The sequence below is a fragment of the Erpetoichthys calabaricus genome, chromosome 12 (assembly GCF_900747795.2).
Source record: "Erpetoichthys calabaricus chromosome 12, fErpCal1.3, whole genome shotgun sequence".
Taxonomy (NCBI): Eukaryota; Metazoa; Chordata; class Cladistia; order Polypteriformes; family Polypteridae; genus Erpetoichthys; species Erpetoichthys calabaricus.
The window spans coordinates 139,161,108-139,188,929 of NC_041405.2; the positions used below are offsets into that span (position 1 = coordinate 139,161,108).

At 39.4% G+C, this 27,822-nt stretch overlaps 1 protein-coding gene across 3 annotated transcripts in view; it reads left to right on the forward strand.

The window, feature by feature from the left end:
• Nucleotides 1-27,822, forward strand: part of cpamd8 (C3 and PZP like alpha-2-macroglobulin domain containing 8) — a 145,481-nt gene that overhangs the window by 61,402 nt on the left and 56,257 nt on the right. For all 3 annotated transcript variants that reach the window (XM_028816390.2, XM_051935236.1, XM_051935237.1), the window contains 7 exons: nucleotides 3,591-3,744; nucleotides 6,904-7,046; nucleotides 21,388-21,439; nucleotides 21,726-22,024; nucleotides 22,411-22,636; nucleotides 22,721-22,897; nucleotides 23,368-23,449. In XM_028816390.2, coding sequence (XP_028672223.2) covers nucleotides 3,591-3,744; nucleotides 6,904-7,046; nucleotides 21,388-21,439; nucleotides 21,726-22,024; nucleotides 22,411-22,636; nucleotides 22,721-22,897; nucleotides 23,368-23,449 — 1,133 coding nt within the window. The remainder of the gene's footprint in view (nucleotides 1-3,590; nucleotides 3,745-6,903; nucleotides 7,047-21,387; nucleotides 21,440-21,725; nucleotides 22,025-22,410; nucleotides 22,637-22,720; nucleotides 22,898-23,367; nucleotides 23,450-27,822) is intronic.

A 27,822-nucleotide genomic window follows, 5' to 3' on the forward strand; every position in this document is an offset into this window, starting at 1 on the left:
TTACTGCTATATTAAAATTTTGGTATACAAATAAGTTTAACTTGTCACGGATACGGATAACATTTGTACTAGTAATATTGCATTATCTTGAGCATTATGGCTCAAAAAAAAAAAAAAGATAAATGACAGAGCCAAAGCCTAAGAGAGACAAAGGCCATTCCTTTGACAATGAAAGTATAGTGCTACCGGTCTTATTCCTGTGAAAATTACCCATTGTTTTAATTAATTCTTGGGCATTATTAAACAGAAATTAATCTTATTACTATAAACATCTCAAAAGAGCATTAATAAATTTGGAAAACAAGAGGAGACCATTCAGTCCATCAAGCTTGTTTGTTTAGCTAATAACTAAGTTGTCTTCAATTCTTATCCAGATGTGTTTTAATAGTTCTTAATGTGAAAAAATGCAGGGTGCCCTTTTCAACAACTTTAGAAAGCTGTTTGTCTGAAAACAACGTTCACGTAATAATAAACTTATGTATTAACTTTACTTTATTTCCAGCAGTGTCTACATGTTGAAAGCCTTTGGACAATGTTAGTCCTGTTGTTCAAATGCAAATCTTTTATATTGGAATAAACTAATTGAAGTTTATGACATAATAGGTGATCATTATATTAATTCAATTTTTTCATAAATTACATAATTTTTATTTAACTGATGACTCATGCTTTCCAAGTACTACAATACAGCTCTTGTCTTAAAGATGCAAACTGTTGACATCACTTTGACTATAACGGAATGACTTGTTGAATTCAGGAAATGTGTCTTTACTGGCAAGTGTACAGATGTTTGGATATAATTGTTTTTTTAAGTCTCCATTTGCTATTGCCCTGCGGCAGTATCAAAGCTGAATACACAGGCCAAATCTATTGCATCTTAGAGTGTGTGGAATTATATCTTTGTTCCCTAAACGTTATTCGCAAAGCATTAGTAAGTGACACATGTGCTCCATTTATCAGGCGAAAATACAAACTGATTTAGTATTATGTGATTAATATTCTCCTCTCTTTTATGCGCATTTGTCTCAATGACTTTTGATGTCATTACAAAAGTCTCTTTGACTCTAGGACATATGCTGATGCTACACTAGCAAAGGCCCTTTGAATCCAATTCTGTCAATACACTCTGTAGACATGGGTATTTTGAATAAATTGTATTTGATTATCCTAATTCAAATACTGTATTATGTAAAGTTTCCCAATAAAAAAAAAATATTTATTTTGAAGGGGATGTTTTTTGAAAATGGATGTCATGGTTGCTGTTTTTGACTAGCCCATGTTTCAAAGAGTAGGATGCAGAAAAAGTATATACAATTTATCAGACAAAACTGTCTAAGTACATACATGTTACTGCTTCTCGCAGACAGTGCTACAGGACTTTTGCAGTACCAGCTAATACTAAAACATTTCCATCCAAATGCTCTAGACTAGGCATTCCGTAGGTGAAGTTTACAGCTCATATGCCAGGCCATCAGCTACAACTGTGTGCAATTTTCTGGGCTGACAGACTTTGTGTTTTCTACAAGAAAGGAAAAGTTTGTTATTGCCAAAAGCAGCCATCAGTTAATGTTTAGACACTTAAGGACTAGTGCTATGTGTAGCAACCCAAAGACAACATTAGAGAAGGAATGATCTGAAACCAGGCAGAGAAAGAAAAATTGAATACTATCAAAAAAGTAATCAAAGGGAAAAAGAATGGGATTTAAAATAAAAAAAAACTCCAATAAAATAGTTCACAACTAAACGACGAGCTACAATTGAGAGTGGGTCACTACTGATGAATAACTGCTATAAATTTTGCTTTTCCAAAACTTGGAAAGAATTATGAATGAGGAGTGGAACATTTGTAATTAATAACTGTTGTAAAGTTTTTTTTTTTGCAGTGAAATACATCTAGAGGATTCTTATATATACCAATACAAGGCTTGAATTATGTGTTCAGATCCTGAAGTCTCCATTACAACAAACACAGCCATTTACTTTTATTTAGAACCATCAAGACACATCATATTATGCACATATTGTTACAGTAAAGGGAAGTTCGTCTTGTCTAGGAGATTGTTGTTGCTATGCATTTGTGTCATTAATACAGTGATAGTGGCACAGTTATGTTATGCTGCCATTACAAACTAACATCCACCTTGGTAACTTATTACTTTATATTGTTTGCACCAGTATGACACTTTCAAGTTTCCTTTTGTCTCAATGAGCCATATGCTAGCATGGCCATAAAGCACCAGACTATATGCACAATCTAAATTAAAGGCTTTGTTGGCCCTATGACTCTTTATTTGTGCTCTTTGTAAGAACCACCTAATTATTAATTCATGTCTAGACACTAAGGGCCTCAATATACAACAGCACATAAGAAGTGGTGACAGTTCATTTAGGAATAACAGGGACCAAGCCACTAACTGGTTTATAACAAAATAGATATAACTATTCTAGTGTTTTCTGGATCTGACTAGCAAATTTCTGTCAACCTGACTAGTATGACACTAGACCTCCACCCTTGAATTGCATATGGTAATCACACATACATTCAGTGTTAATGAGATTTAGTAAGTGACTGCAAGAATGACACTGTGAGTATAAATGACCAGAGCTATTCTGCTCTACAGCAGACTCCAAAATGAGTACCTTGAGTAGAGTGATTGCTTCCTAACCCTTTTGAATTAATGAAGTGGTAGGAACATAGACCCCTAAACAAAATGTGCTGCCATGGGCTAAAGGGTTCTCCTGTATGATCTTCTTTTGAATTGTTGTTGATAACAACCCCTCAGTGAATAAAACCTTTAGTTGATGTATTAAAACAATGTACCTGCCTATTTCTTAACTGAACTCATATAATCTCCTGTCTCATTTTATTTGTGAACAGTTATATACAGTTACTGTGTCAATCGTTCAAAGCTTTAAAACAGATTAACTAAAATGATGTAATACTAATATGCTTAAACTACATACTATAGTTTCAGACAATAATGCACATAAACACACATCTAGTTTTAGAGCTTAAACAAGCAACTAAAGTTTTGTTTGTGTTTTCATAGTTAGCTATTTAAAAAATGTCTAACATCTTTTGAAGCTAAGGGAGAAATTTTAATTATAATGAAGTAATGTGGAACAAGTTAAAGGTTTGATAGCATACAATCTATAAAAGTATATGTGACGGTGGGCTCAGGTTATAAAGAGGTTATAAGTGGCCGTAGAGCTTGTATGTTGCTTGTGAGATCCTTTCTCTCCTGACTCTGTCCCAACTTGTGACTATCATGAGCAAACAATATTGAACCAGAAAATGAATGTGTGGCTCTGCCTTTTTCTCGTTATAAGTGCGCCTGCTTAAATGCTACAGACAAGTGGTAATATTATTGTTACCAGTTGTTACAGATCCCCTTAGTAGCCTTTATATGATTAGAGTAAATGAACTTCAAATATGTAGAAGAATCCCAATTTCACTTTCTAAATACAGTATAACATTCTCTGCTGGTATCTTTACAGGTTTAATTTTCATCTCTTAGAATTTCTCATAAAGGAAGAGTAATGTGATACTCTTACATATTCAGTGACCCCTCACCTTTTTCCATCAACAGGTTCATGTCAAAGTCTCAATTCCCCGGGGAGTTAAATTTGTAGGACACCCAGGAAAGCACCATTTGACCCGAAAGAAATGTATTGCTCCTGGAGAAGCCAAGCCCACCTTCATTGTTCTGTCTTTTGGTGATTTGGGCATAGCAAACATTTCAGGTAAGATGGTGGCCATGTGTTATTTTCTAAAGTGAGGTTAATTAATGAAAGATTTGATTGGTGTGTGATTGAGGACATTTTAATGTCTCCACAAAAGTTAACATTAGTAAACTTTCCATTTCTGTTTGTGGAAGTACCAGTGTTTTTGAAAATACAGAATTTCTGCAGGAGGGGGAACCCCCCGTTGCCAATTTGGCTCAAAATTATGCTAGTAGGTACCCACTTGTTCATTGTACAGCGATAAATGAATGTTGTGCCCTGGATTCCTATCTTTCTTTCTCTTGCCGTATGAAGCTAGGGAGGGAGGCGGATGTCAGCAAATAAACCAGAATAAAGTAAAAACACAGGAGGCCAGGAAAAGATGCAACATTCTCCGCTCCACACATTAGCTTCTGGTTCACTGCAGGCAAACATTGAGGGTCTCTCCCCAGCTGTCCCCTCTATTAAAGGCACGAGATCTTTTCCTGCCAGTAAACACAGACAAAAGCCTTGAATTAGCACATTTACACAGTCAAAAAAGGGCCATTTCCACATTCTCAGCAGGCGGCCCAGCAGAGCTCTTCATTTTTCTGGCAAAGTCATACATCATTCTGATATCCCAGCTCTTTACTGGCCAGCAGCTTAGAGCTCTCTTGTTTTATTTTGTCTGCTCCTGGTACAGTGCTTAAACATCCAGTGTTTATGTTGAAAGTAAAATAACATTTTTTCCTAATTTGCTACTTACCAAAGATGTGCCTATTTGGTTAATTAAACCAGTGCTGTGTGGGGACGAGACCCTGTGATAAACTGACTCCTTCTCTAGCACTGGTTCTTGCCATAATTCTGAAGCAGATTAAAAGGATCTTAAAATGAAATGTTACTTGATGACAGTATTTACTGTTAACATAATACTGTCATGTTTTTGAGTCATCTGACATTATGTATATTTTTAACCACCTTCTCCTGTTCATTATCATGGGTATCATAAAATTGTATAATGTTTCTTTTAAAATGGACAGTATAATGACAAAAATTTTACCGCTGCCTCACAGCAATTGGTTACCATTTTGATAATTTGCTGGGGCACCATCTATTAGACGTTTGCATGTCCACACAAGTTCTTGTGAGTTTCCTTCCATGGTCACATGACATGCTATTAGGTTGTCTGACAAGCTTAAATTGCCGCTTGTCACAAAACCTAAAATTAGTCAATGTCAGTAAATTAGTTAAGTGATTAAAAACAAGAGGAAGACAGGAAAGAATGAAAAAGCTGACACCTTGAACACACAAAAAATAACAATGATCTCCCCTAAGTACCTCTATAACAAATGATAATAAGTGTTGGGTCTACTGTTACACTTGCTGCGGTGGGAGATTTAATTTAATTTTCTTTGGCACCAGCATTTTGTGTATCTAGCTGGTATGATGCTCTGTGATTATCAGGTATGTGATGCACATGTTTACATGATCTGTGACATCATGGGGTCATTATTATAAAAAATGGCTCGACACACTGAATAACATCTGAACTTAGTGAAGAGACTTGTAGAAAACTGGCTATCAAGAAAACAAAAAATAAAAAAGCTATTTATGTAGATCTTTTTGTTTTAGAATTATTTGACTTTACTATGGATTTTTGGTAACAATCCCAAAATAAACTTGTTTAGCAAACCTTAGATTTGACTTTGAGAACTGTTTTGTTTTTTCTGTTAGTTCATCTCTACTGTATTCCAAATCATAAAACCTGTTTAATTTGAATCACCATATGTTCAATTTGATCCTAATACAACGGCCTTATAAATTTTGATATTTGTATAGAATTTTACAAAAGAATTCTGAATTTTTACAATATCATTGTCAAAATGCCCTGCTCAAATCTGCATGGAGTCCTCTGGACATAATGTGATAATGACAGTCTTATTGTGCATAATCCAGTTCAAGATTGTAAAGGCATCCCTAGCAGCATTAGATAAAAGGCAGAAATCAATCCTACACCGAGCACCAATCCATTTCACTGCTCAGTCATGCACAAATGCACATATCTATACACAGGGCCATTTTAGTGTCTCTAAAAAACCTACCCAGGATATTCTTGGAATATGTGAGTATAGAACATGGCAAAATTAGAAACTAAGCTATGTTTATTTTATGTAAAAAATATTTTCACAAAAAAATGTTTCTCTCTCTGTCTGGAATAAAATGCCTTTCATGCAGGCTACTCATCGTAGCTGGCTATGGATAATGAGGATGATCTCATTTTATACAGTATTAGTGAAGACACTAACTTTTCTCTTACCAGATATTTGCACTTGTGCTAGTTATTTTTGCTCAGTCCAACCATTGGTCCTTCTGTAAAAGCATATATTGTCAAATATAAACCGATTTGTTTTCATACTGTTTGTTGTATATATTTTTCTATGGTAAAATCAATAAATACTGCATGATATTTCAGTACTTACAGTATAATTCAGTATAAAATCAGTTAAAACAATGACATTTTTAGATTATTTAATTGTGTTTAACAGCAGCCTTAGAACAGTTCTTGCTGTTAAAGGCATTCTATAAAATATTTATTCATGCATTCAGTGTTTTATCATTAATGTCCATACTGTCCTCCTCATCCTTTTACCATACACCTGATCATTTTTTTTTTTGCATGTTGATTATAATTTAGAGTGTTAACTACATAGGAAGAAAAAGAAGAAGCCACCCACCATTTATAATGATCTCAGTGTAACATCTCACAGGGTTCAAGCACTAAAGTGCAGTATAAAGGGAGACTGGGTTTATATCTGACGCTGGATTTCTTTGGTTAGTCTTTGACAAGTTTTATTACTCACACAAACGTCTCCACAATGTCAAAGAGCTAATATGTGAAGGTCCCCAAAGTGTAGCTTTATACTAACTTAACCAGACTCCATCAGTGTTGTCATCGTCTTATTGAATAATTCATTTTAAAGTAATAACTCAAATCCATACAATTTTATCCCTGTGTTATATTTCAAATGCTTCATTGGATAAAATTAATTTTATTTAAAGAGATATCAAGATGACAACAGTTAAAAAATAAAAGAAAATAAATGAAAGGTTGATTAGACTATATCAAGGTTTAGACAAATGAAGAAAATAGGGAATTGAATTATTCTAGCAAGGTATGATGTCCATTTTTATTTCTCACAGCCCGCGCATTTGCCTACAGTGAACCAAGCTGCTGTGATGAGGGAGTACAGACACTAAAGAATGGGAAATACTTGGATGAAAGTTATGTTGACAAGAGGACTCCCATTTCAATGGATTATGTGCGAAGGAGTGTCCTGGTGCAGGTAAGAGACCACATTGGCAAAACCTTGATCTTAATTAGTTAATGAACAGGAGTCAATGTTGCTTTAAATGTTATTTTGTAAAGGTGCTTATATCAAAAAAAGGTGATATATACAATAAAGCCTGATTAAGTGAAAACATAGAGTTTGCATGTTCTCCCCGTGTCTGCGTGGGTTTCCTCCGGGCACTCCGGTTTCCTCCCACATTCCAAAGACATGCAGGTTAGGTGGATTGGCGATTCTAAATTGGCCCTAGTGTGTGCATGGTGTGTGGGTGTGTTTGTGTGTGTCCTGCGGTGGGTTGGCACCCTGCCCGGGATTGGTTCCTGCCTTGTGCCCTGTGTTGGCTGGGATTGGCTCCAGCAGACCCCCGTGACCCTGTGTTCTGATTCAGCGGGTTGGAAAATGGATGGATGGATGGATAGACCTTTTGAAACATAGTTTATTTTTTCTAATTAGAACATTAGAAAAGAAAATTGATAAGAACCTGCCACTCAGCTTAACAAAGCTTACCAATCCTATCTGCCTACCTGCACTACCTGGTAACTTATTCCATGCATCTGTAGTTCTCTGTGTGAAGAAAAACTTCCTAATGTTTTTGCAATACTTACCCATAACAAGTTTCCAACTGTGTCCCTGTGTTCTTGATGAACTCATTTTAAAATAACAGTTGTAACAAGAATGACCAAGAGACATTGGGAAGGTTTGGGGCAGCCATCCATATAATATTTCCTGGCTGCAAAATCTGTTCAAAAGCAAAGACATGTTCACACAATAGAGTCCAAAACAGAACTGTCTATCCTCTTAAGATGGTGGCTTTTTAAACCCCTGCAGGGGAAATGATGTCATCAGGACCGGAAACCGAAAGTGACGTCGTTGGCTGCCCGAGAACTGAGCGGGATTTCCAGAGAATGGTCCACAAGGAATTGAAAGAGAGAATTAGCACACTTCGCCACCCCCTGGTCCGGCGTGGATCTACATTTATTCAGGCCCTGTGGTTGTCCCCTAAACACGCGTGTGTGACACAGTCTAAATCCACTGAACTAATTCCCTCTATCATTTTAAACACTTCAATCATGTCACCTCTTAATCTCAATTTGCTTTAACTGAAAAGGTTCTATTCCTTTAATCTTTCTTCTTAACTCATCCACTGTAGCCGTAAATCAGCCTAGTTACTCTCCTCTGGACTACTTCTAGCACTGCTGTGTTTTTTGTGTAGCCCAGAAACCAAAACTGCACGCAGTACTCCAGGTGAAGCCTCACTAGTGCATTATAAGGCTTAAGCATAACCTCTTTGACTTGTAACTGTACATTGAGAAAGGCTGCATAATGGTAGAGTGACTAATGTCTCTGTTTCACTGTTCCATGAATCAGGTTTTAATTCTCATGCACATCAGAATTTGTGTGAAATTAATTTTTGACTGTAAGTTGACCCAGTAGGAGTGAAATTGTGCTTAAGTGGGCCCTATAATGGAAAAGCATGCTGGAGTGGGTTCCAGTTCTCCAGCACACTTTAATATAATGGAAGCTTTTCAAAAATGGCTGGATGGGAATTCCATTGACAAAAAAATTAGCTTACAAAGAGCTTCTATACTGCAAGTAAAAGCTGTGTAGAGGGACACAGTTACAGATTAATGTGCAACTTTCATAACCCCACTTTTGGCAATTTTCTGATGATAATTGAGAAGCTTTTGGAGTTTTTATAATGCATACATAGGAGTAAAAGTAAATTCTAGTAATAAACTTGTGCTTACTTTATGGGATTTTCTAAATCTCACTCCTACAACAAATATATATACTGTATATATTTTTTATATTAATTTTTAACCTTTATTTTAGAGCACAAAGTAATTCATGTCATGGTTCAAAAATATCATAACAGGTAATTGTGATTAACTCTCTCACACATTTAAAACAGATAAATCTTAAATTAAGTGGTGACTATAAACTAACCACATTCCATAACCCAAAGCTGTATAAGTGGATGAAAGGATAAATCGATGTTTTTAAAAGTCAGTCAGTCAGTCATTATCCCACCTGCTATATCCTAACACAGGGTCACGGGGGTCTGCAGGAGCCAATCCCAGCCAACACAGGGTGCAAGGCAGGAACAAATCCCAGGCAGGGCACCAGCCCACCGCAGAGCACACGCATACACACCAAGCACACACTATGGACAATTTGGGATCGCCAATGCCCCTAACCTGCATGTCTTTGGACTGTGGGAGGAAACCAGAGCACCCGGAAGAAACCCACGCAGACACGGAGAGAACATGCAAACTCCACGCATAGAGGACCAGGGAAGCGAACCCAGGTCTCCTTACTGAGAGGCAGCAGCACTACCACTGCGCCACCGTGTCGCCCTTTTAAAAATGGGTAAATATTTATTTTATAGAACACCTTTCACAGAGTCTTTGCAAGGAATAACTAAAATGACCACTGAATGCAGAAACCATCAACCAATACATAAAATCAGTCTGTTATAACGTTAGCAAATAGTGAACAGTATATCCTTGAAGTCTGGTGGCAATATAAAAGAGGAGAATGATAGTCCAGAATGGCATGTACTATTAAGAAAAATAAACTCACATTAATCTGTTGTCCTTGCTTAACTGAACATACAGCAGAACCAAGTTAGAATTTATACTCACATGATTCCAGCTTTTTACAAGAAGGGTATTTCAGTAGTGATGAGCCTAGAGCAGAGCTGGCATAGCTTGTGATGGGTTAAAAGCACAGTGGTAATGTTGTAATTGGCTCTGTTTAAATACGGTCAATACCTCGCCACCTAACAGGCACAAAGGGCAAAGAGAGCAGATAATAGAAATAGCCTTAAAAAAGACATGCTCATGTAATCATATGATTTTTTTAATTTTCAAGGCTGTGTATTTTCTGCTAATTTAAAATATTATAAGCAAGAGTAGGCAAGAAAGTCCATGGTCCTAAACTGGTGCAAATGTGCTCCAAAAAAACTTGAAGGGTGTCATGGGTTCTCTAATTGCTTTGTGAGTTGTTCGGGCGATGGGATTCATAAATCGAGAATCACTGGTAATAATTTAACTAAACATTCCCTGTGTTTCTTAACTAGAGAAGTGAGTTTATTAGCTCCAATAAATAAAGGGGTGAAGACCTGAACGTGTACCATCAACACATTCTCCCCATAGAAAGGACTAGTCATTAATATCTTAGTTGATCTTATGCCAAGAAATTGACAATACCTGAAACCAGAGAACAGAGTTTCAATCCCAAACTTTATACCTACATTGTTTTTAAAGTCAACTTTGTTTGCTGATAGTTCCCATCCTGAGATCAGTTTAGATCAAGGTTTAACTCTGCCTGGCCAATGTATTATTGCATTATTATCAGAGAAAGGAATAATATACATTATACTGATACAGTGGAACCTCGGTTCACGACCATAATTCGTTCCAAAACTCTGGTCGTAAACCGATTTGGTCGTGAACCGAAGCAATTTCCCCCATTGGATTGTATGTAAATACAATTAATCCATTCCAGACCATATGAACTGTATGTAAATATATATTTTTTTAAGTTTTTAAGCACAAATATAGTTAATTAAACCATAGAATGCACAGTGTAATAGTAAACTAAATGTAAAAACATTGAATAACACTGAGAAAACCTTGAACAACAGAGAAAACTAACACTGCAATAGTTTGCGCTATAGCGCTACCAACCGCTGGCTAAAAACACTTTTTTTTAATGAGTTTTAAGCACAGGGAAAAACATGAACATTTGAAAAAATCCGTAATTTAATAAACCACCAAGAAAAGTAACATTGCAACAATGCATGCTACAAACCGATCGCTGTAAACAGAACTGAAAACAAAATCAAGCCCAGTGCATTCTTTAACTGCCTTCCTACCTTATGCGTCCAGCTCTCTCTCTCGCGCTGCCTGTGAGTGCGTCTCTCTCTCGCGCTGCCTGTGTGTGTGTGTGCGCATCTCTCTCGCACTGCCTGTGTGTGTGCGTCTCTCTCTCTCTCGCGCTGCCTGTGTGTGTGCGTGTCTCTCTCTCTCTCTCGCACTGCCTGTGTGTGCGTCTCTCTCTCATGCGCTCCGTCTCTCGCGCTGCCTCTGTGTGTGTGTGTCGCACTCTCTCGCTCTCTCTCTCTTGCTCGCTGCACAGGAAATGCACAGGGAGTGACTGAACATGTACAAACCGAAAGGGAATTGTTTTGTGAACTACAGTAATCCACTTTAACATACAGTAATCCCTCCTCCATCGCGGGGGTTGCGTTCCAGAGGCACCCGCGAAATAAGAAAATCCGCGAAGTAGAAACCATATGTTTATATGGTTATTTTTATATTGTCATGCTTGGGTCACAGATTTGTGCAGAAACACGGGAGGTTGTAGAGAGACAGGAGCTTTATTCAAACACTGCAAACAAACATTTGTCTCTTTTTCAAAAGTTTAAACTGTGCTCCATGACAAGACAAAGATGACAGTTCCGTCTCACAATTAAAAGAATGCAAACATATCTTCCTCTTCAAAGGAGTGCGCGTCAGAGAGAGAGAGAGAGGAAAGCAAACAAATCAATAGGGCTGTTTGGCTTTTAAGTATGCGAAGCACCGCGGCACAAAGCTGTTGAAGGCGGCAGCTCACACCCCCTCCGTCAGGAGCAGAGAAAGAGAGAGAGAAGAGAGACAGAGAAAAACAAGCAGTCAAAAATCAATGCGTGCCCTTCGAGCTTTTAAGTATGCGAAGCACCGTGCAGCATGTCGCTTCACGAAGCAGCTGCACAGAAGGTAGCAACGAGAAGATAATCTTTCAGCATTTTTAGACGAGCGTCCGTATCGTCTAGGTGTGCGAACAGCCCCCCTGCTCACACCCCCTACGTCAGGATCAGAGAAAGTCAGCGCAAGAGAGAGAGAGAGAGAAGTAAGTTGGGTAGCTTCTCAGCCATCTGCCAATAGCGTCCTTTGTATGAAATCAACTGGGCAAACCAACTGAGGAAGCATGTACCAGAAATTAAAAGACCCATTGTCCGCAGAAATCCGCGAACCAGCAAAAAATCCGCGATATATATTTAAATATGCTTACATATAAAATCCGCGATAGAGTGAAGCCGCGAAAGGCGAAGCGCGATATAGCGAGGGATTACTGTATTCTTATAGCTCAGAATGTGAATTATCAGTGTAAATGTACTTTGAACAATACTTTTCCATGAAATGCTTCATGTGAAATAAAAATAAATCTAAAGCCATCAGTATGAAGTTGTTCTACACTGTAAAAATACAGTTGAAAAGAAAATTCTAAAACCCTTATTGCTTAATGTAGGCAGAGAGGTATATTGTGCTAATAAGAATGTGTCCAAACAATGGCATGGTACTGTAATAATCTGTCTATGTGACTTAGAGGAATGCTTTCCAAAAAAAAAATGATTGTCCAACATTATACAAGCAAAATGTGACAGATGTTTTATATTTGGGAATCCAATTGTTTTTGATGCATGTGTAACAAGGTTAAGTATGAACCTATTACAGGTTGTGTCATGATATTATAAAAAGTCAATTTGACTATCAGTGGTAGTCTTATAGACTAAAAGAAAGTTTCATTAGCTCAGCTGGCTGGTTAGTCATTTTCAGTTAGCGTGGGGAAGACTGCATGCAATTTGATCTCTTTCTCTGGATGTGTATTCAGTACTGTGCAGGAACATGTTATGATGTTACCTAAAATTGCAGAGACAGGAGGAAAATGTAACTGAGCTTAGTGTGAGCTGGCTACCCTAATGTCACTTATGCCACATTTAACAGGGATATACAGTATGCCTCCAAGGCTAATGGATTCAATGAATTTACTGAATTTCATCCATACCTGAGGGCTTTTTAACCCCTCAGTGACCTCAGCACCACCCATCACTGTCTCCTGCAACAGAAATGAAATCCACTGGGCTTGGAAGCTACTCAGAATATTCCTCCTACCTTATAACAATGTCTGCAGTTGATGTCAGACTTAATAATAATAATAATAATAATAATAAATTTTATTTATATTGCACTTTATATTTTAGCAATCCCAAAGTGACTTCTTCTTTCCATACTGAGAACATCCCATTTGCCTTTCCTGTTTTGTTAAACAACTAGTGAGAATCTCTTTAATGTCATCCAGATTGATTTTCCTTGGTTACATTAAATTCCTTCTGTACTGTGGCCTTTGCTTTGACCACTGAAAAGTTATCTTTTTTCCCATTACAGTTTCCATGTTTCTTGTAACCAACTGTGAAATTCTGAGGCTTGGTTGATTCCTGTCCTGTATTTAGAACCCACACTGATCTGTCAAAGTTTTAATGAGGCTGTGGTCATGTTGTGGTCACTGCCTGGTTTTAGCTTATGAAGTGATCCAGATAATGGGTATATTGTATATACCTAGCAAGCACTCTTTTTAAACACTTAAGTTACTAGGTTTGTTTTGTTTTGTGAAATATTGACTTTAGAGAAAAGTGCAGAAAGTTACTGACAGTTTTCAGCATGACTTGGAAACTTCAAGATTTGGAAATATAAGTTAATAACAAAGAATTTGACATTTCCTTTGAAGTATAAAGCAGTGGAATGAAAATGAAAATATAAAAAGGCAATGTGGTAATCTCTTCCATATCTGATGTTTTCATAAGCACACAGATTTCTGTCTCTTCTGGGCTGTGTACAAGTAATATGTCGTTTAATACCCTTGTTTGTAATTAAAAAACACCTGGGACCAATCAATCAACTATGTTATGGTTTCTGGTTAGCAGTGTTAGTGGAAATGCAGCAAAAGAGGTACATCTTTGATAGGCACATGTGCTGAAACAACATTCAATATTTTCCTCTTTATAAATCAGAACCATACTAAAAGACAGGAGACAAGACATACATTGAAGGGCTCTTGTGTTTACAAACTCTCTCTATACTTATAAAGCCATACCCCACTCAAATCTTGGTTTTTCTGATGTTTCCGTTATGCTACTGCCAGCGTACAAAACACTGCTTAAACAGTCCACAGTAATTCTCAAACAAATCAGGGTGTGGTTAGAAGGAGCTGTTTTAACCCTGCACTACTGTTTTCATCACATGGACTAGGCCAGGTGCAAAGCAGCTACCACCTATGGCTATCAAATCAGCTTAGAAGAGAATGTATAATCATTCACTGGCTACATTAGTAAGTGCTGCACATAGATGATGTGACTGACTGTAAAAACCTGTAATGCTGCCTTTAGATCAGGTAGCAAAGTAGCCCTCAGGACAGAAAAGAAAAACCTATTTTGGAGCATCAAAGCAGCTAAATAGGAGTATGGCAAGAAAATCCACAGCTACTTTTAGTCACCTATCACAGACTATGAGACCACACCACCTGTCTGCAATGGGGATGCCACCCTTTCAGATGTTTTAAATAACTTCAATATGTGGTTTGATGCCCTGAATGACACACAGTACCTGTGAGGAAGGCCATTCCTCTTTAGGAATAACAGGTACTTTGCTTTTTCACTCCTTGTGTGAGAAGAACTTTGTTAAATGTGAACAGATGCACAGCTGCTGGACCAGACAATATACCTGGCCAAGTTCAGAAAGAATGTGCAATCCAGCTGACACATATCATCACAGACATCTTCAATATTTCCCTGAGGCAATCATTTGCCCCAAGTGCTTCAAAACGTTGCCCCAAGTGCTTCAAAACCACCTCCTTCATACCTATTTCAAAGAAGTCCTGTGTCTCACACCTAAATGACTACTGCCCTATAGCACACCCACCTGTCATCATGAAGTGCTTCGGGAGGCTACTCTTCAAAAACTTGAAAGCTGGACTTCCCACATCATATGACCCTCTCCAGTTTGCCTGATGTCCAAACCTATCCACTGAAGATACCATACCATCTACTCTTGAAATGGCACTGCCCCATCTGGAAAAAAAGAGACTCTTATGCTAGAATTATTTTCATTTGCTTCAGTTCAGCTTTCAACACCATCATCCTTCAAGAACTCATAAGGAAGTTGGGTCTGCTACGCTACAACACCTCTCTATGCAGTTGGATCCTGGACCTCCTGACAGAGGGAACCCAGGCAGAATGTGTTGGAAACACCATCTCCAGTACCATAATGCTGAGCACTGGTGCACCCCAGGGCTGTCTACTCAGCCCACTTCTGTTCACTGTGCTGAAGCACGATTGTACAGCTGAGTACAGCTATACCATCATCGTTAAGTTTGACATAATACTGTGTTTCCCCGAAAATAAGACCGGGTCTTGTATTAATTTTTGCTCCAAAAGATGCACTAGGGCTTATTTTCAGGGGATATCTTATATTTATTAATGTACAACAATATACATTTATCCAAATACAGTCATGTCATCTTCTTCTGTAATATCGTCATAACTCTCACATTCAGACCCTGAATTTCAGAATGAATCTCTTGCTACTCCTGCCGCTTTTAGGATCCTCCAGGATCGATGTGCTTGCTTCGATGTTTGTTGAATGGTTCGATGTGGTGAATCAAAATGCCTACATGCAAATGCATTCATGGTGCTTTGATATTCAAGCGTCAGATATTGTCCAAAGTAATGACACAATACTTTTTAAAAGTTTCACATACCATCTTCTGTGCCATCTTTTTTTTTTTTTTTTGCACCTTCACAATACGATCAGAATGTACGGCGGCGTATTTGAGCCACAGAGAAAAAAAAAAAATAAGGACATAATGAAAATGTTTATTTTGTGATTGAAGTGGAAATTTCACCTTTAAACTCGAAATGTCCTCTTTAATCCCGTAGTTTACTTTGTGGGTTCAGATCCTCGCCTTGTGACCACGAGCAAGTCTCTTTTCTGATGTCCACACTTCTATTTTCTGAACCCCCTTTTTTGGCTATGTGGTTATGTGGAGTTTGACACTATCCTGTCATTGTCAGTTTGAAGGCACCAGCCAGCTGTAGATGAGCCAGCTTACCCCATGGCACATGCTCACAGCCACACTCACTCATGCCAGGCTAAGCTAACAGTCACCATAACTAGCATGTGTTTGGTATGTGGGAGGCATCCTGAAGACAAACCCCATTAAGGATGTATGCTACAAAGAGGCACTGAGCGAGCTGGGAGTCCTTGTCCTTGGAGCTTTGAAACAACAGCACTAACGTCATCTTAAAACCGACCCAGCTGTTAAATTGCTATGCGCTTCTGGGGCTTTCTCCTGATCTGACAGCAGTGGAAAGTAGCATCGCCACACAGAACACATTAAATGTATGATATTCCAGCTCTATGCACATTTAGAATTCTTAGATTTATACTTGATATCACTTTCATGATGAAATGCATTAAAATATGTATGCTACATTTTACAGATAAATCGTTAACTTTGTTTAAATAATGAATACTGCTAATAGTTACACAGATAGATAGATAGATTCACATTCTCCAGCAGCAGCATACTGATACAATAAATAATATTAAATTAAAGAATGATAATAATGCAGGTGAAAAACAGACAATAACTTTGTATAATGTTAAATGTTAACGTTTACCCCCCCGGGTGGAATTGAAGAGTCGCATAGTTTGGGGTGCAGTGGATTCTCCATAATTGATAGGAGCCTGCTGAGCGCCCTTCGCTCTGCCACAGATGTTAAACTGTCCAGCTCCATGCCAACAATAGAGCCTGCCTTCCTCACCAGCTTGTCCAGGCGTGAGGCGTCTTTCCTCTTAATGCTGCCTCCCCAGCACACCACTGCATAGAAGAGGGCGCTTGCCACAACTGTCTGATAGAACATCTGCAGCATCTTATTGCAGATGTTGAAGGACGCCAGCCTTCTAAGGAAGTATAGTCGGCTCTGTCCTTTCTTGCACAGCGCATCGGTATTGGTAGTCCAGTCTAATTTATCATACAGCTGCACTCCAAGATATTTATAGGTCTGCACCATCTGCACACAGTCACCTTTGATGATCACGGGGTCTATGAGGGGTTTAGGCCTCCTAAAATCCACCACCAGCTCCTTGGTTTTGCTGGTGTTCAGTTGTAGGTGGTTTGAGTCACACCATTTAACAAAGTCATTGATTAGGTCCCTATACTCATCCTCCAGCCCATTCCTGATGCAGCCCACGATAGCAGTGTCATCAGAACTTTTGCACATGGCAGGACTCCGAGTTGTATTGGAAGTCCGATGTCTATAGGCTGAACAGGACAGGAGAAAGTACAGTCCCTTGTGGCGCTCCTGTGTTGCTGACCACAATGTCAGACATGCAGTTCCCAAGACGCACATACTGAGGTCTGTCTTTAACATAGTCCACGATCCATGCCACTAGGTATGAATCTAATCCCATCTCTGTCAGCTTGTCCCTAAGGAGCAGAGGTTGGATTGTGTTGAAGGCGCTAGAGAAGTCTAGAAACATAATTCTTACAGCACCACTGCCTCTGTCCAAGTGAGAGAGGGATCGGTGTAGCATATAGATGATGGCATCCTCCGCTCCCACCTTCTCCTGATATGCAAACTGCAGAGGGTCAAGGGTGTGTTGAACCTGTGGCCTAAGGTGGTGAAGCAGCAGACTCTCCATGGTCTTCATCACATGTGATGTCAGAGCAACAGGCCGAAAGTCATTCAGCTCACTAGGACGTGATACCTTTGGGACTGGGGTGATGCAAGATGTTTTCCAAAGCCTCGGGACTCTCCCCTGTTCCAGGCTCAGGTTGAAGATGCGCTGTAGAGGACCCCCTAGCTCCGATGCACAGACTGTTAGCAGTCGTGGCGATACTCCATCTGGACCCGCTGCTTTGCTGGCACGAAGTCTCCTCAGCTCTCTGCTCACTTGCGCTGTTGCAATTATGGGTGGGGGTATCTCTTCTATGCTGGTATCAGCAGAAGGATGTGTGGAGGGTGCAGTACTCCGAGGTGAGAGTGAGAGTGGGTTAGGGTGGTCAAACCTGTTAAAGAAGTTGTTCATTTGGTTTGCTCTCTTCACGTCTCTCTCGATGGTGGTACCCCGCTTTGAGCTGCAGCCAGTGATGATCTTCATCCCATCCCACACTTCCTTCATGCTGTTATTCTGCAACTTCTGCTCCAGCTTTCTCCTGAACTGCTCCTTCGCCGCCCTGAGCTGGACTCGGAGTTCCTTCTGCACACGCTTGAACTCATGCTGATCACCATCTTTAAAAGCCCTTTTCTTCTGGTTCAAAAGGCCCTTGATGTCACTTGTAATCCATGGCTTGTTGTTAGCATAGCAGCGTACAGTTCTTACTGGAACTACAATGTCCATACAGAAGTTGATGTAGTCAGTAGTGCAGTCAACAACTTCCTCAATGTTCTCACTATGAGATCCCTGCAGGATATCCCAGTCAGTAGTTCCAAAACATTCTCTCAGAGTATTCTCAGCCTCCAGGGTACAGTTCCTGAATGATCGTGTGGTTACAGGTAGGACTCTCACTTTTGGTTTGTAGTGAGGCTGAAGCAGAACCAGGTTATGATCTGCTTTCCCAAGCGCAGTCTTGCAGGGAGTCATGTCCCTTGTGATCCCTGTCTGGAGTTTGCATGTTTTCCTGGTGGGTTTCCACAGTGTGCTCAGTTTTCCATCCAAAGACATGAATGTCTGGGGATTTGGTGAAGCTACAATGACGCCAGTGTATGTGTGTTCTTGTGTTCACCTTGCGATGAGCTGATGCCCCATCCAGGGATTTTGTTTCTGTCTTGCACCGATGCTGCTGGAATGGGTGCATCCCTGAATTGATGGATGTAAACATTAAACATCCTTTTCAGAGATATTGTGGCAAGGTGTCCTTGGAATTTAATGGATGTTTCGGGCACACGCGTCACATCGCTTGAAGTATAAACCTGGCTTTAGGCGCCTTATTTTTCAGCTGACAATCTTGACTAGGGCTTATTTTTGGGTTAAGGCTTATATTACAGAGCAGCCTGAAAATCATGCTAGGGCTTATTTTCGGAGTAGGTCTTATTTTCGGGGAAACACAGTAGTGGTGGGTCTCATCAGTATTAGGGATGGTTCACCTAACAGCATGGAGATACAACAATTGGCAGACTGGTGCAAGTGCAACAATCTGTCTGTTAATGTGGACAAGATAAAAGAGATGGTTGTTGACTTCAGGAAGACCCAAGTTGTCCACATCCCACTACACATATCAAGGGCTCTGCTGAGGAATTGGTCAAGGTGCACCAAAACCCTTAGTGTGCACCTTGCAGCTGACCTTACTCACATGTACATTTACGTTTATTTGTCTTGGCAGACATTTTTATCTAAAGCAACTTACAAAAGAGGTAAAGATAACTGAGTAACATTAGGCTAGGTCCTGTTTGTTCAGCAATTGTAGTAGGACAGATAAAAAAAGTTGATTGCCACAAGTGAAAAAATGTAATAACTAATAAATTTACAATCATAGATTAACAATCAATAAAGCAATTAAACTCAGTGCAACAACAAATCAACCAGCAATACGAAAGAACATTGTTTTTTTTCCAATCAATTACTCAGTCAGTTAATACCACCTCCATAGCCAAGAAGGCGCAGCAGTGTCTCCACTTCCATTGGGGGCTGAAGAAGACAAGTCCACCTACCCCTATTCTCACCACAATCTGCAGTGGCACCATTTGGAGTGTTCTGACCAGCTGCATCACTGTCAGGTTTGGGAAGTACAGTGTCTCTGACTGTAGGGTCCTACAATGGATACTGCACACTGTAGAAAAGATCATCGGGACCTCTTTGTCCTCCAATAAAGACATCTTTACAAAACTTTCCATCCACAAAGCCTGTGAAGGATTGCTCTCACCCCTTCCATGGTCTCTTTGTCCCACTTCCATCTGGCATTAGGTACTGTAGCATCTCACTGAATTCTACCAGGTTCTACAAAAGTGTCTATCCCTTGGCTGTCTAGACTCTGAACTCTGCACTTTCCCCCTGGCCCAAAGATCTTCTCTTAGTAGTTCACACTTGTTACTGTTGTGTTTTTATTATTGGTTGTTGTAATTATTTATTACTTTCTATTTAAAGTTATCAGTTTCTATTCGCTTACCTATTCTTTATTATCTATTTATTTATGTATATGTTTATAGAATAGTATATTTCCTTACCTGTCTTTCACTTGTCCAGAGTATATGTGTATGTTGCAGTTCAGTCCTGGGAAATGTCATTTCATGCCACTGTATGCTGCAGTACTTATGTATGGATGGTATGACAATAAGGCCACTTGACTTGACTGCGAATGAGAGAGAGAGAGAGAGAGAGGATAAGTCTAGGGGATATTTAAAAGGTAGGATGCTGAGGGAAAGTCACCGTCTTTTCCTTTTTACAAATTAAGACCACAACCCCAGTCTGCCAGTATTGTGGCTCTGTCTCTGCCTTTACACAGCATTACAGAGGTACATTAGCCAAGTGGTACAATCAGCACTTTATCCTCTGTCTTTCACCCCTACTGTCTTGCCACTACAGAACATTTTAATCGACACAGAAACTTCAGATTGGCCAGACTGCAACCAGTGCTTCTGGCACTACTGAGAAGGGTGTATCCACTTGGTTTAGGAGAGCCTTATAATGCTGTTTCCACCTCTCAATGATATCCCCAGTTGAGGTCAATGTTTCTCCACCCTTATTGAGAACACCCTGGGCAATGTCCCACCCACTCGTCCTTCAAGTGGCTTGCCAGAAAGTCTTCAAAGTCACTCAAAAGTCACTCTTAATGGCCTCACCAAGGTTCACGCAAACATGAGATTTTGTGTAACTTAATCCTGCAGCTGACATCTTTTTAGCCTGCCAGAACCTCTCAGTCATATCTGGAGATCTTCCTGTTATACATGTAGAGAAGGCCTCTGTTTTTTAATGTGACAGCTTCCCTTACTGCTCATGTCCTCTGAGAGGTTCTAGGTTTGCTGCATTGACAGGCACCAACAATCTTTTAGGCAGAGCTCCCTGCAGGTGCTTCCACTGCTGTGATCTTGAGCAGGTCTGCAGCAGACCTTGAAAATGGAAACTAGCTCTTTGGACATGGAAGGAGCTGGAACTCATGAGGTAGGCTGAAAAATACTGGCAATTTATAGTCTGACTACAACTGTATGCACAGCATTAACTCTACAGATAAACGTCTTGATCATGGGTGGTCTCTCTCTTACTCTGGAAGTGTTCCTGTAAAAATGAAACAGGTGGGGATTTGTTAAATCGTAGTACATATTCTTTCAGTGACAAATACCATATTTCAGGGGTATACAACAGTAAAAGCTTTCTACAGGTGAACAAAGTTCACAAATGAAAATGGAAAAAAGATACTACAATGGATAACAAAGTTCTACTACACAGAGTACTATTTTTTATCTGCACCCCTCCTTAAAGTAACTTTTCTCACTCTCTGCTTTTTTATTTTGTAACAGCCTGAAGGTCTTCCAAGGGAGTACACATACAGTGTGTTTTTCTGCCCTAATGGTATGTAAAAATGTTAGCACAGTTTTCATTTCCTTTTAAATCTTTCATCACATGTATCAATAGTTAGATCTTTAATAATGTTTTCCTTTTTCATAAATGGACTAACTACATTAGAGAATGGAATAAGTAGGTTAGAAAATTGACTGATTTGATTGATGGTCTCCTTAACTTTGCTTGTAACAGCAAATTAAGGATTAATTTTGACTTTTACCATTTATTCACCTCTCTGTTACCCCAGAGAATGACTTTGCTTATTTTTCTCTCAAACATCCCTTCTTTTGGCTAGAGAAAATTCACATTTCTACTCCAAACAAGTATGAGTATCAATATGTGAAGAAGCCCGGCAAGATGACCCTTTTTAGTGTAGCTGTGAAAGCTCACAATGATGTACATGTGGCACTTACCACTGGACCCCATGACACTGGAGAAATGATAGAGATAGTGATTGGAGGACGGCAAAACTCCTACACGTGGGTTTCTGCCAGCAAGATGGGTACTCCAGAGGTCAGCCATAGTACACCAAACATCTTGTCATGGGATGAATTCCGCAGTTTCTGGATCAGTTGGAAAACTGGTGTAATCCAGGTGAGTGGGGCGTGGAGGAAGCTTTAGATTAACTAAAATATACTGTCATGACTATTCATCATTGATATAAATTATTATCCAGTATACTGTTATGCAATCTTTTTAGAAAGAAACATAAATATTAAAAAGGTTGAATGAGTAGTTCTGATTTCAGACTAATTTATGTCAGTAAAAGTTGACTAAACAGATATAAAAATAAAAATGCATGACTTAGGTTGGACAAGTCAAAAAAATATTTTGTAGGCTTTAGTAAAAAACAGTTCTACATCATGCATTGATGTAAACTTTCATCAACCTTGTATCACAGTTACATTAAGCCCATATTTTCAGTTGAAAACTCAATATCTAGACAAATGCAGAAAATATAGGTCTTCTTCCCTATACAGGTAGGACATGGGGCCCTGCCAGCTAATGAGTCTGTGATTGTTCAGTGGACTACCATGAAGCCACTTCAGGTCAAATACATTGGCTTCTCAACTGGTTGGGGATCAATGGGAGAGTTCAAAATCTGGAAGAAACAAGAATCTGATGAGAACCACAATGAGGCATTCACTCTGGGTGTTCCACACAATGTGGTGCCAGGCTCCGAGAGGGCTACTGCTTCCATGATCGGTAACAATCTGCCCCTAAGCTGTCCATTCTTTAAAAAAAAAAGATGTGAAGCAGATTCAAATGTTGTTGTGTTCTTGTATGCAGGGGATGTAATGGGACCTACACTAAGCAACCTGGACAGTTTGCTGCGACTGCCTTTTGGATGTGGAGAACAAAACATGATTCACTTTGCTCCTAATGTCTTTGTGTTAAAGTACCTTCAGAAAACACGACAACTGCACCAAGATGTGGAGAGTGAAGCCACTGATTACCTTCTTCAAGGTGCACATATTGTTTTAGGCCTATTAAAATGATGTTTAAGTTAAGCAACTTGCTATTATCTCAGATCTGTGGGGTACTCACTTATGATAGATACTTTCATAGTGTCCTAACTATTTTATTTTTTTTGCAAGGTTTATATAATTGTTTTTTTTAACACTTGGGGTTTTTAAATTAGCTAAGCTACTACCTGAAATAGTTTTACATTTTGTTTAACTTTTAGTTTGATGTCTTCTGTGTAGAGTTTGCATGTTCAGCAAGTGTTATTTGGGTTTCTTCTTGAGACTCAAATATTTTATGAATTACACGATAATTTGAGTAAGTGGGCACAGTAGGTGGTGTACACTTAATGCTACATATTGACTTTACAATCCTGTTAAGCATTGATGCAATTTCTAATTAGAATACAATTATCACAACCCTTTATATTATAATCCTTTTGCACTATGCCTTGCTGTGCTGATTTCGTCTAGGGTACCAACGACAACTGACCTACAAGCGACAAGATGGCTCCTACAGTGCCTTTGGGGAAAGGGATTCTTCTGGCAGTATGTGGTAAGTTTCAGAATACAGATGTCCCTTACTTATGTTAAAGTCAGTACTTTGGCCCCGTGGGGCCTGTAACTTATGTTAAGTGGGTCTATGGCTAAGATGTTATGAACAATAGCCTTCATTAAAACAAAACAAAAATTAAATTTACCTTTCACGGCAAGAGGAAATACACTGAATCTAGTGGTTTCTAAAATGAAATACTTCACCTAATGCCCCTCCCTTCCATAAAGGTAATCTACAGCACTTCAACATTTTAACATCTAATACTCCAGCTGCAGTGCCTTCCTAAAACATATGTGGAATTTAATATATTAATACACATTTAGCAAGAAATGTACACACTATACAAGTAGCTGTAGATACAACTGAAACAGTGCCTGTCTGTCACAAGATCAGGGTTACACAGTCAGAGTTTGTGGTTTAAAGTCAGGTGCTTTAGCTGCTAGGCCACCCTCTATCTATCCACTGATTCTTTCAAATCCACATTACAGTAGACCCCCGCGCAGTCGCAGTTCAGAGTTCACGGTCTCAGTCATTCACAGAGTTTTCTTTAGAACCTATCTAATAATTATTAGCAGAAACCGCAAATATCCTCCGTAATTTTTATGGCTTTTTTCATAGCAATACTGTAATGTTGAGAGAACAGGAAGCAACTGTAGCGGAAACGCGGCGTGGGATGGTGAAAGTAGCCAATAGCATTTGAAACTGCGACTCCCAGCAGTCCCTGCAGTGGCTCTGATTGGTCTTCTGCTTTGGGTGCTGGGGATATTAGGGTTAAAGGATGTCAGCGCGGCTTTTACAAAAGGGGCCGGTGACCAAAAGCAAAAAAAAAAAGTTTTTGTAATTTGTGTTTCAAGTTCCTGTCTCTCTGCCTGCCTTCTGTTGGGTTACCTGTACTTATTTGTTTTGTCCTGGATCGTTTCGTGTTTGGCGTCTGCATTGTCTGCTGTCTGCCTGTGTACATGAGGACTATAAGTGGATTCATGGCCATCCTACAAAGAAAGAAGCACTCCTGAACCTGTCTTCACCATTTCAGGAACTAGCGGTAGGACTATCTTTACATTCCCATTCAACGTGCGGATCTCTGGACTATCTATTTTCATCATTACATTTCATCCATTGCCGTTTTTCATGATTTACTGTGTGTGTTTTGTTGGTGCTTTGTTGTATTTAATGTGTCATCGCTGTAAGGGGAACAGGGGTGGTATCGTTGTTTTCATTTATTTCATTACATTTTTTACTTCCTGCTTGATTACGGGATTGCTTTGTTTTTGCCTCTGTTTGTGAGTGCGTGCGGGTTGGGTCAAGGCTGGGTGCGTCCCAGGAATCTCCACTATAAAAATAAATAAATCGCCATCTTAGACAGTGTGAATCTTAGCGGCACAGGACCGCTACAGCGTTACTCATTTCTCCTTGCTGCTGATTGACTGTGATGCACCTCCAGCTGAGTGTTCTTGTGTTTTCCGTTTTGTTCCTCTTAACCCTTAAATCGCCACAACCAGCTATAGTTGTCCTTTTTGGCTGATTGCTTTGTTTCTCTCTCCTCCCCCAGACATCCTCTGCTCCTGTTGGGGGTTGTGCTCCCCTATGATGTTTGTCTATTCTTTAATCGATAACTAACTGCATACTGAGCTTGTTTTACTTCTGAAAGAGACATGTTTGTTTGTTTGAAGTGTTTGAATAAAGTTCCTGTCTCTACAATCTCCTGTGTTTCTGTGCAATTCTGTGATCCAAGCTTGACACACTGCAGCCTCACTGTCTCTGGGATTGAGACAGCATCAGCGCTTACCTCTGTGTGTTTGCGTGCAGCCAGTTCAAGCGCAGTTGGCTCAGTGATTTCTTCCATGGCATCAGTTGCACTTTGTACATATTGTTCCAGTAGTTTTTTAAATAGTTGTTACAGCTCATTAGCAGTGTGTAAAATGATCAGTGTTGCAGTAATTGTGATGCTCTTTGCATGGAAAAAAAATGTGTTCTATAAGTGCAGCAAAAAAGTATTTGGTATCCAGGGATGCTTTAACTCCCATTTATGTGGCAGTTTAAGGGTTAAAGCCCCAAGATGCCGTCGAAACGCCCTGCACCTTCTAAGGCTTCTGGAAATGAAAACGCGCTTGCATGAACTACAGTACATATAGCGGTAACATCAGTATTTTACATTCTAGCACTGCCACAGACATAGCAGTACAGTATACAGGTTTACCTTTACATTCTTTTTTTTTTTAGGTATTGTATTAAGCTGAGTTTGAAATTAAAGTGTTTTGGGGGAATATTTAGGGTTTAAACTATAAAAATAGGCATCCAAAATTCACGGTTTTTCAAAATTTGCGGGTGCTCTAAGAACGTAACCCCCACAAATTTTGGGGGTGTACTGTATTTGATTCCAGTGCTGTGGAGTATTAAAATGTGATTTCTGCCTGGCAGGGAGTAACAAAGACAAATAATTTCTATTTTGTGTAGTGCATTGTGGATGTTTGAGCAGATTTGTTCAGAAGACTGCAAAGCATAGAAACCAAATATAATTTGTTAGATTTATTGTTATGGTTCCTCTACTACAGTTTCATGATCACTAGTTTATTAACCATTTTCTTGGTTTACCCAGGTTAGCTGGATAGGCCCAAAAAGGTCTTTATCTACTCTCCATGTTTCTGGCCTCCTTTGTGGGGAAACAAATCTTCAAGTTTTCTTTGGGCTCCCTCCTGGCCTCATCATCTTAGCGCACCTCTTCACTCAGTCATCCTCTTTCTTTCACTCTACAAGCCCAAACCATGTTAACCTGTTTCTCCTCAACAAAACACATATCTCCCTTACAACAAGTGTCTCTGTTAACTGAGCATCCATCTTCCTTTTGCTTTGTGTGTAACACACATCCATCTAATCTTTCTCCACTTAGTTCTTTCCAGTTTTTCTACAGGTTCTGTGTTCATCAGCCATGTCCCACTCCCACAGAGCATACTACTCCTCAAACAACCTTCATCAACTTTTTCTTTCAATGACAAAGAGACTCCTTTTGAAGTCAGAATGGGGCACAGCTCCTGGAATTTGTTTAATTCATCTCTCACTCTGGATATCACTGCTGTGCTTCATATTTTAGTTATTAAATATAGTTAGCATCTGATTTACTCATAGGAGCAATTCTTTAAAAGATAATGCATGCAGTAAAGAGCAATATATCATATTAATATCTTCCACTATATATTGTCCACTTGAAAAGAATCACATGCAATTATGTGCCAATTATGCTGCAACTTTGCTCTTTCAGGCAGAGGAGAGAAGGCTGGAGTCCCATTTGAGATTCTGGATAGAAAAGATCACACCTTTTTCTGACAGCACAGTGTTTTGCTGCAAATAGTAACTTTAAGTTTATGGTTGTATGAGACTTTGCACAGCAGAAGTTTTATGTGCATACTCCTTTGGGATTTGGTGACCCACTTCTGCATTTTTTGGGTGTGAATTTTTGAGGAGTGTACCTTGATATCCTCTTAATCTAGTACAACACACTTTTATGAAGTTATGACAATTGAGATTTGGTGTGAAGTGAGAATTACTATGTTTTCATTGCCTTTGCTACCACGTAATGGCATTACGTCATCTTGGTAAAGGTATTTAAGAAGGCTATATGCATCTCCTGGTATTCTCACACCAGTACTTCAGCTACTCCATCCAACTGCTGTAATCCGCCTGTGGGGCCCTCTTCATGCAGGCTGCCCCTTGCACTTACCTCCTGCTGCTATGAAGTCAGACTACCAGCTAACTGCGGACTCTTATTTAAAGCATGAGCACTGCGGACTGCTCAGCCCCTGAACATTGTTCCATATAAAGATATGAAATAGATGGATAGTTTTAGAGCATGTCCTGTAAATTCAAGAGCTCATTCTGTAAGTGCTGTTTCCTGTTCCCATCATTATAACGCACAAAACCAAAAGCTCATAGCATTAATTTGGAGCTGAACCTTTTGGTTGTTCTTCTAATTGTTCACCAAATAAATTCCTGCATTTTTCTTCACAGGTGACTTGTCTGTGATGAAAAGCAACCCACTAGCTCAGTACATTTCTCAATGCAGATGTATTTATTGCATGCATTTGTCACCAAGTGATTTTATCACACATACTTTTGTTCTGCCACCATGTACTTAATCTTCTCATCAGCAGAACAAAATTATGATGTGGGATGTAGTGGTGGCTCTGTGGCTAAGGATCTGCCCTGGTATCTAGAAGGTTGCTGGTTCAAATCACGTTACTGCCAGAAGGGACCCTACTCTGTTAGACCCTTGAGCAATGCCCTTGACCTGATGCTGTACAATGCTTGACCTTGCGATCTGACTCCTAAATTTCATGCGAAATGACAATTTACATTTGGGGATTAAAGTATATGAAATC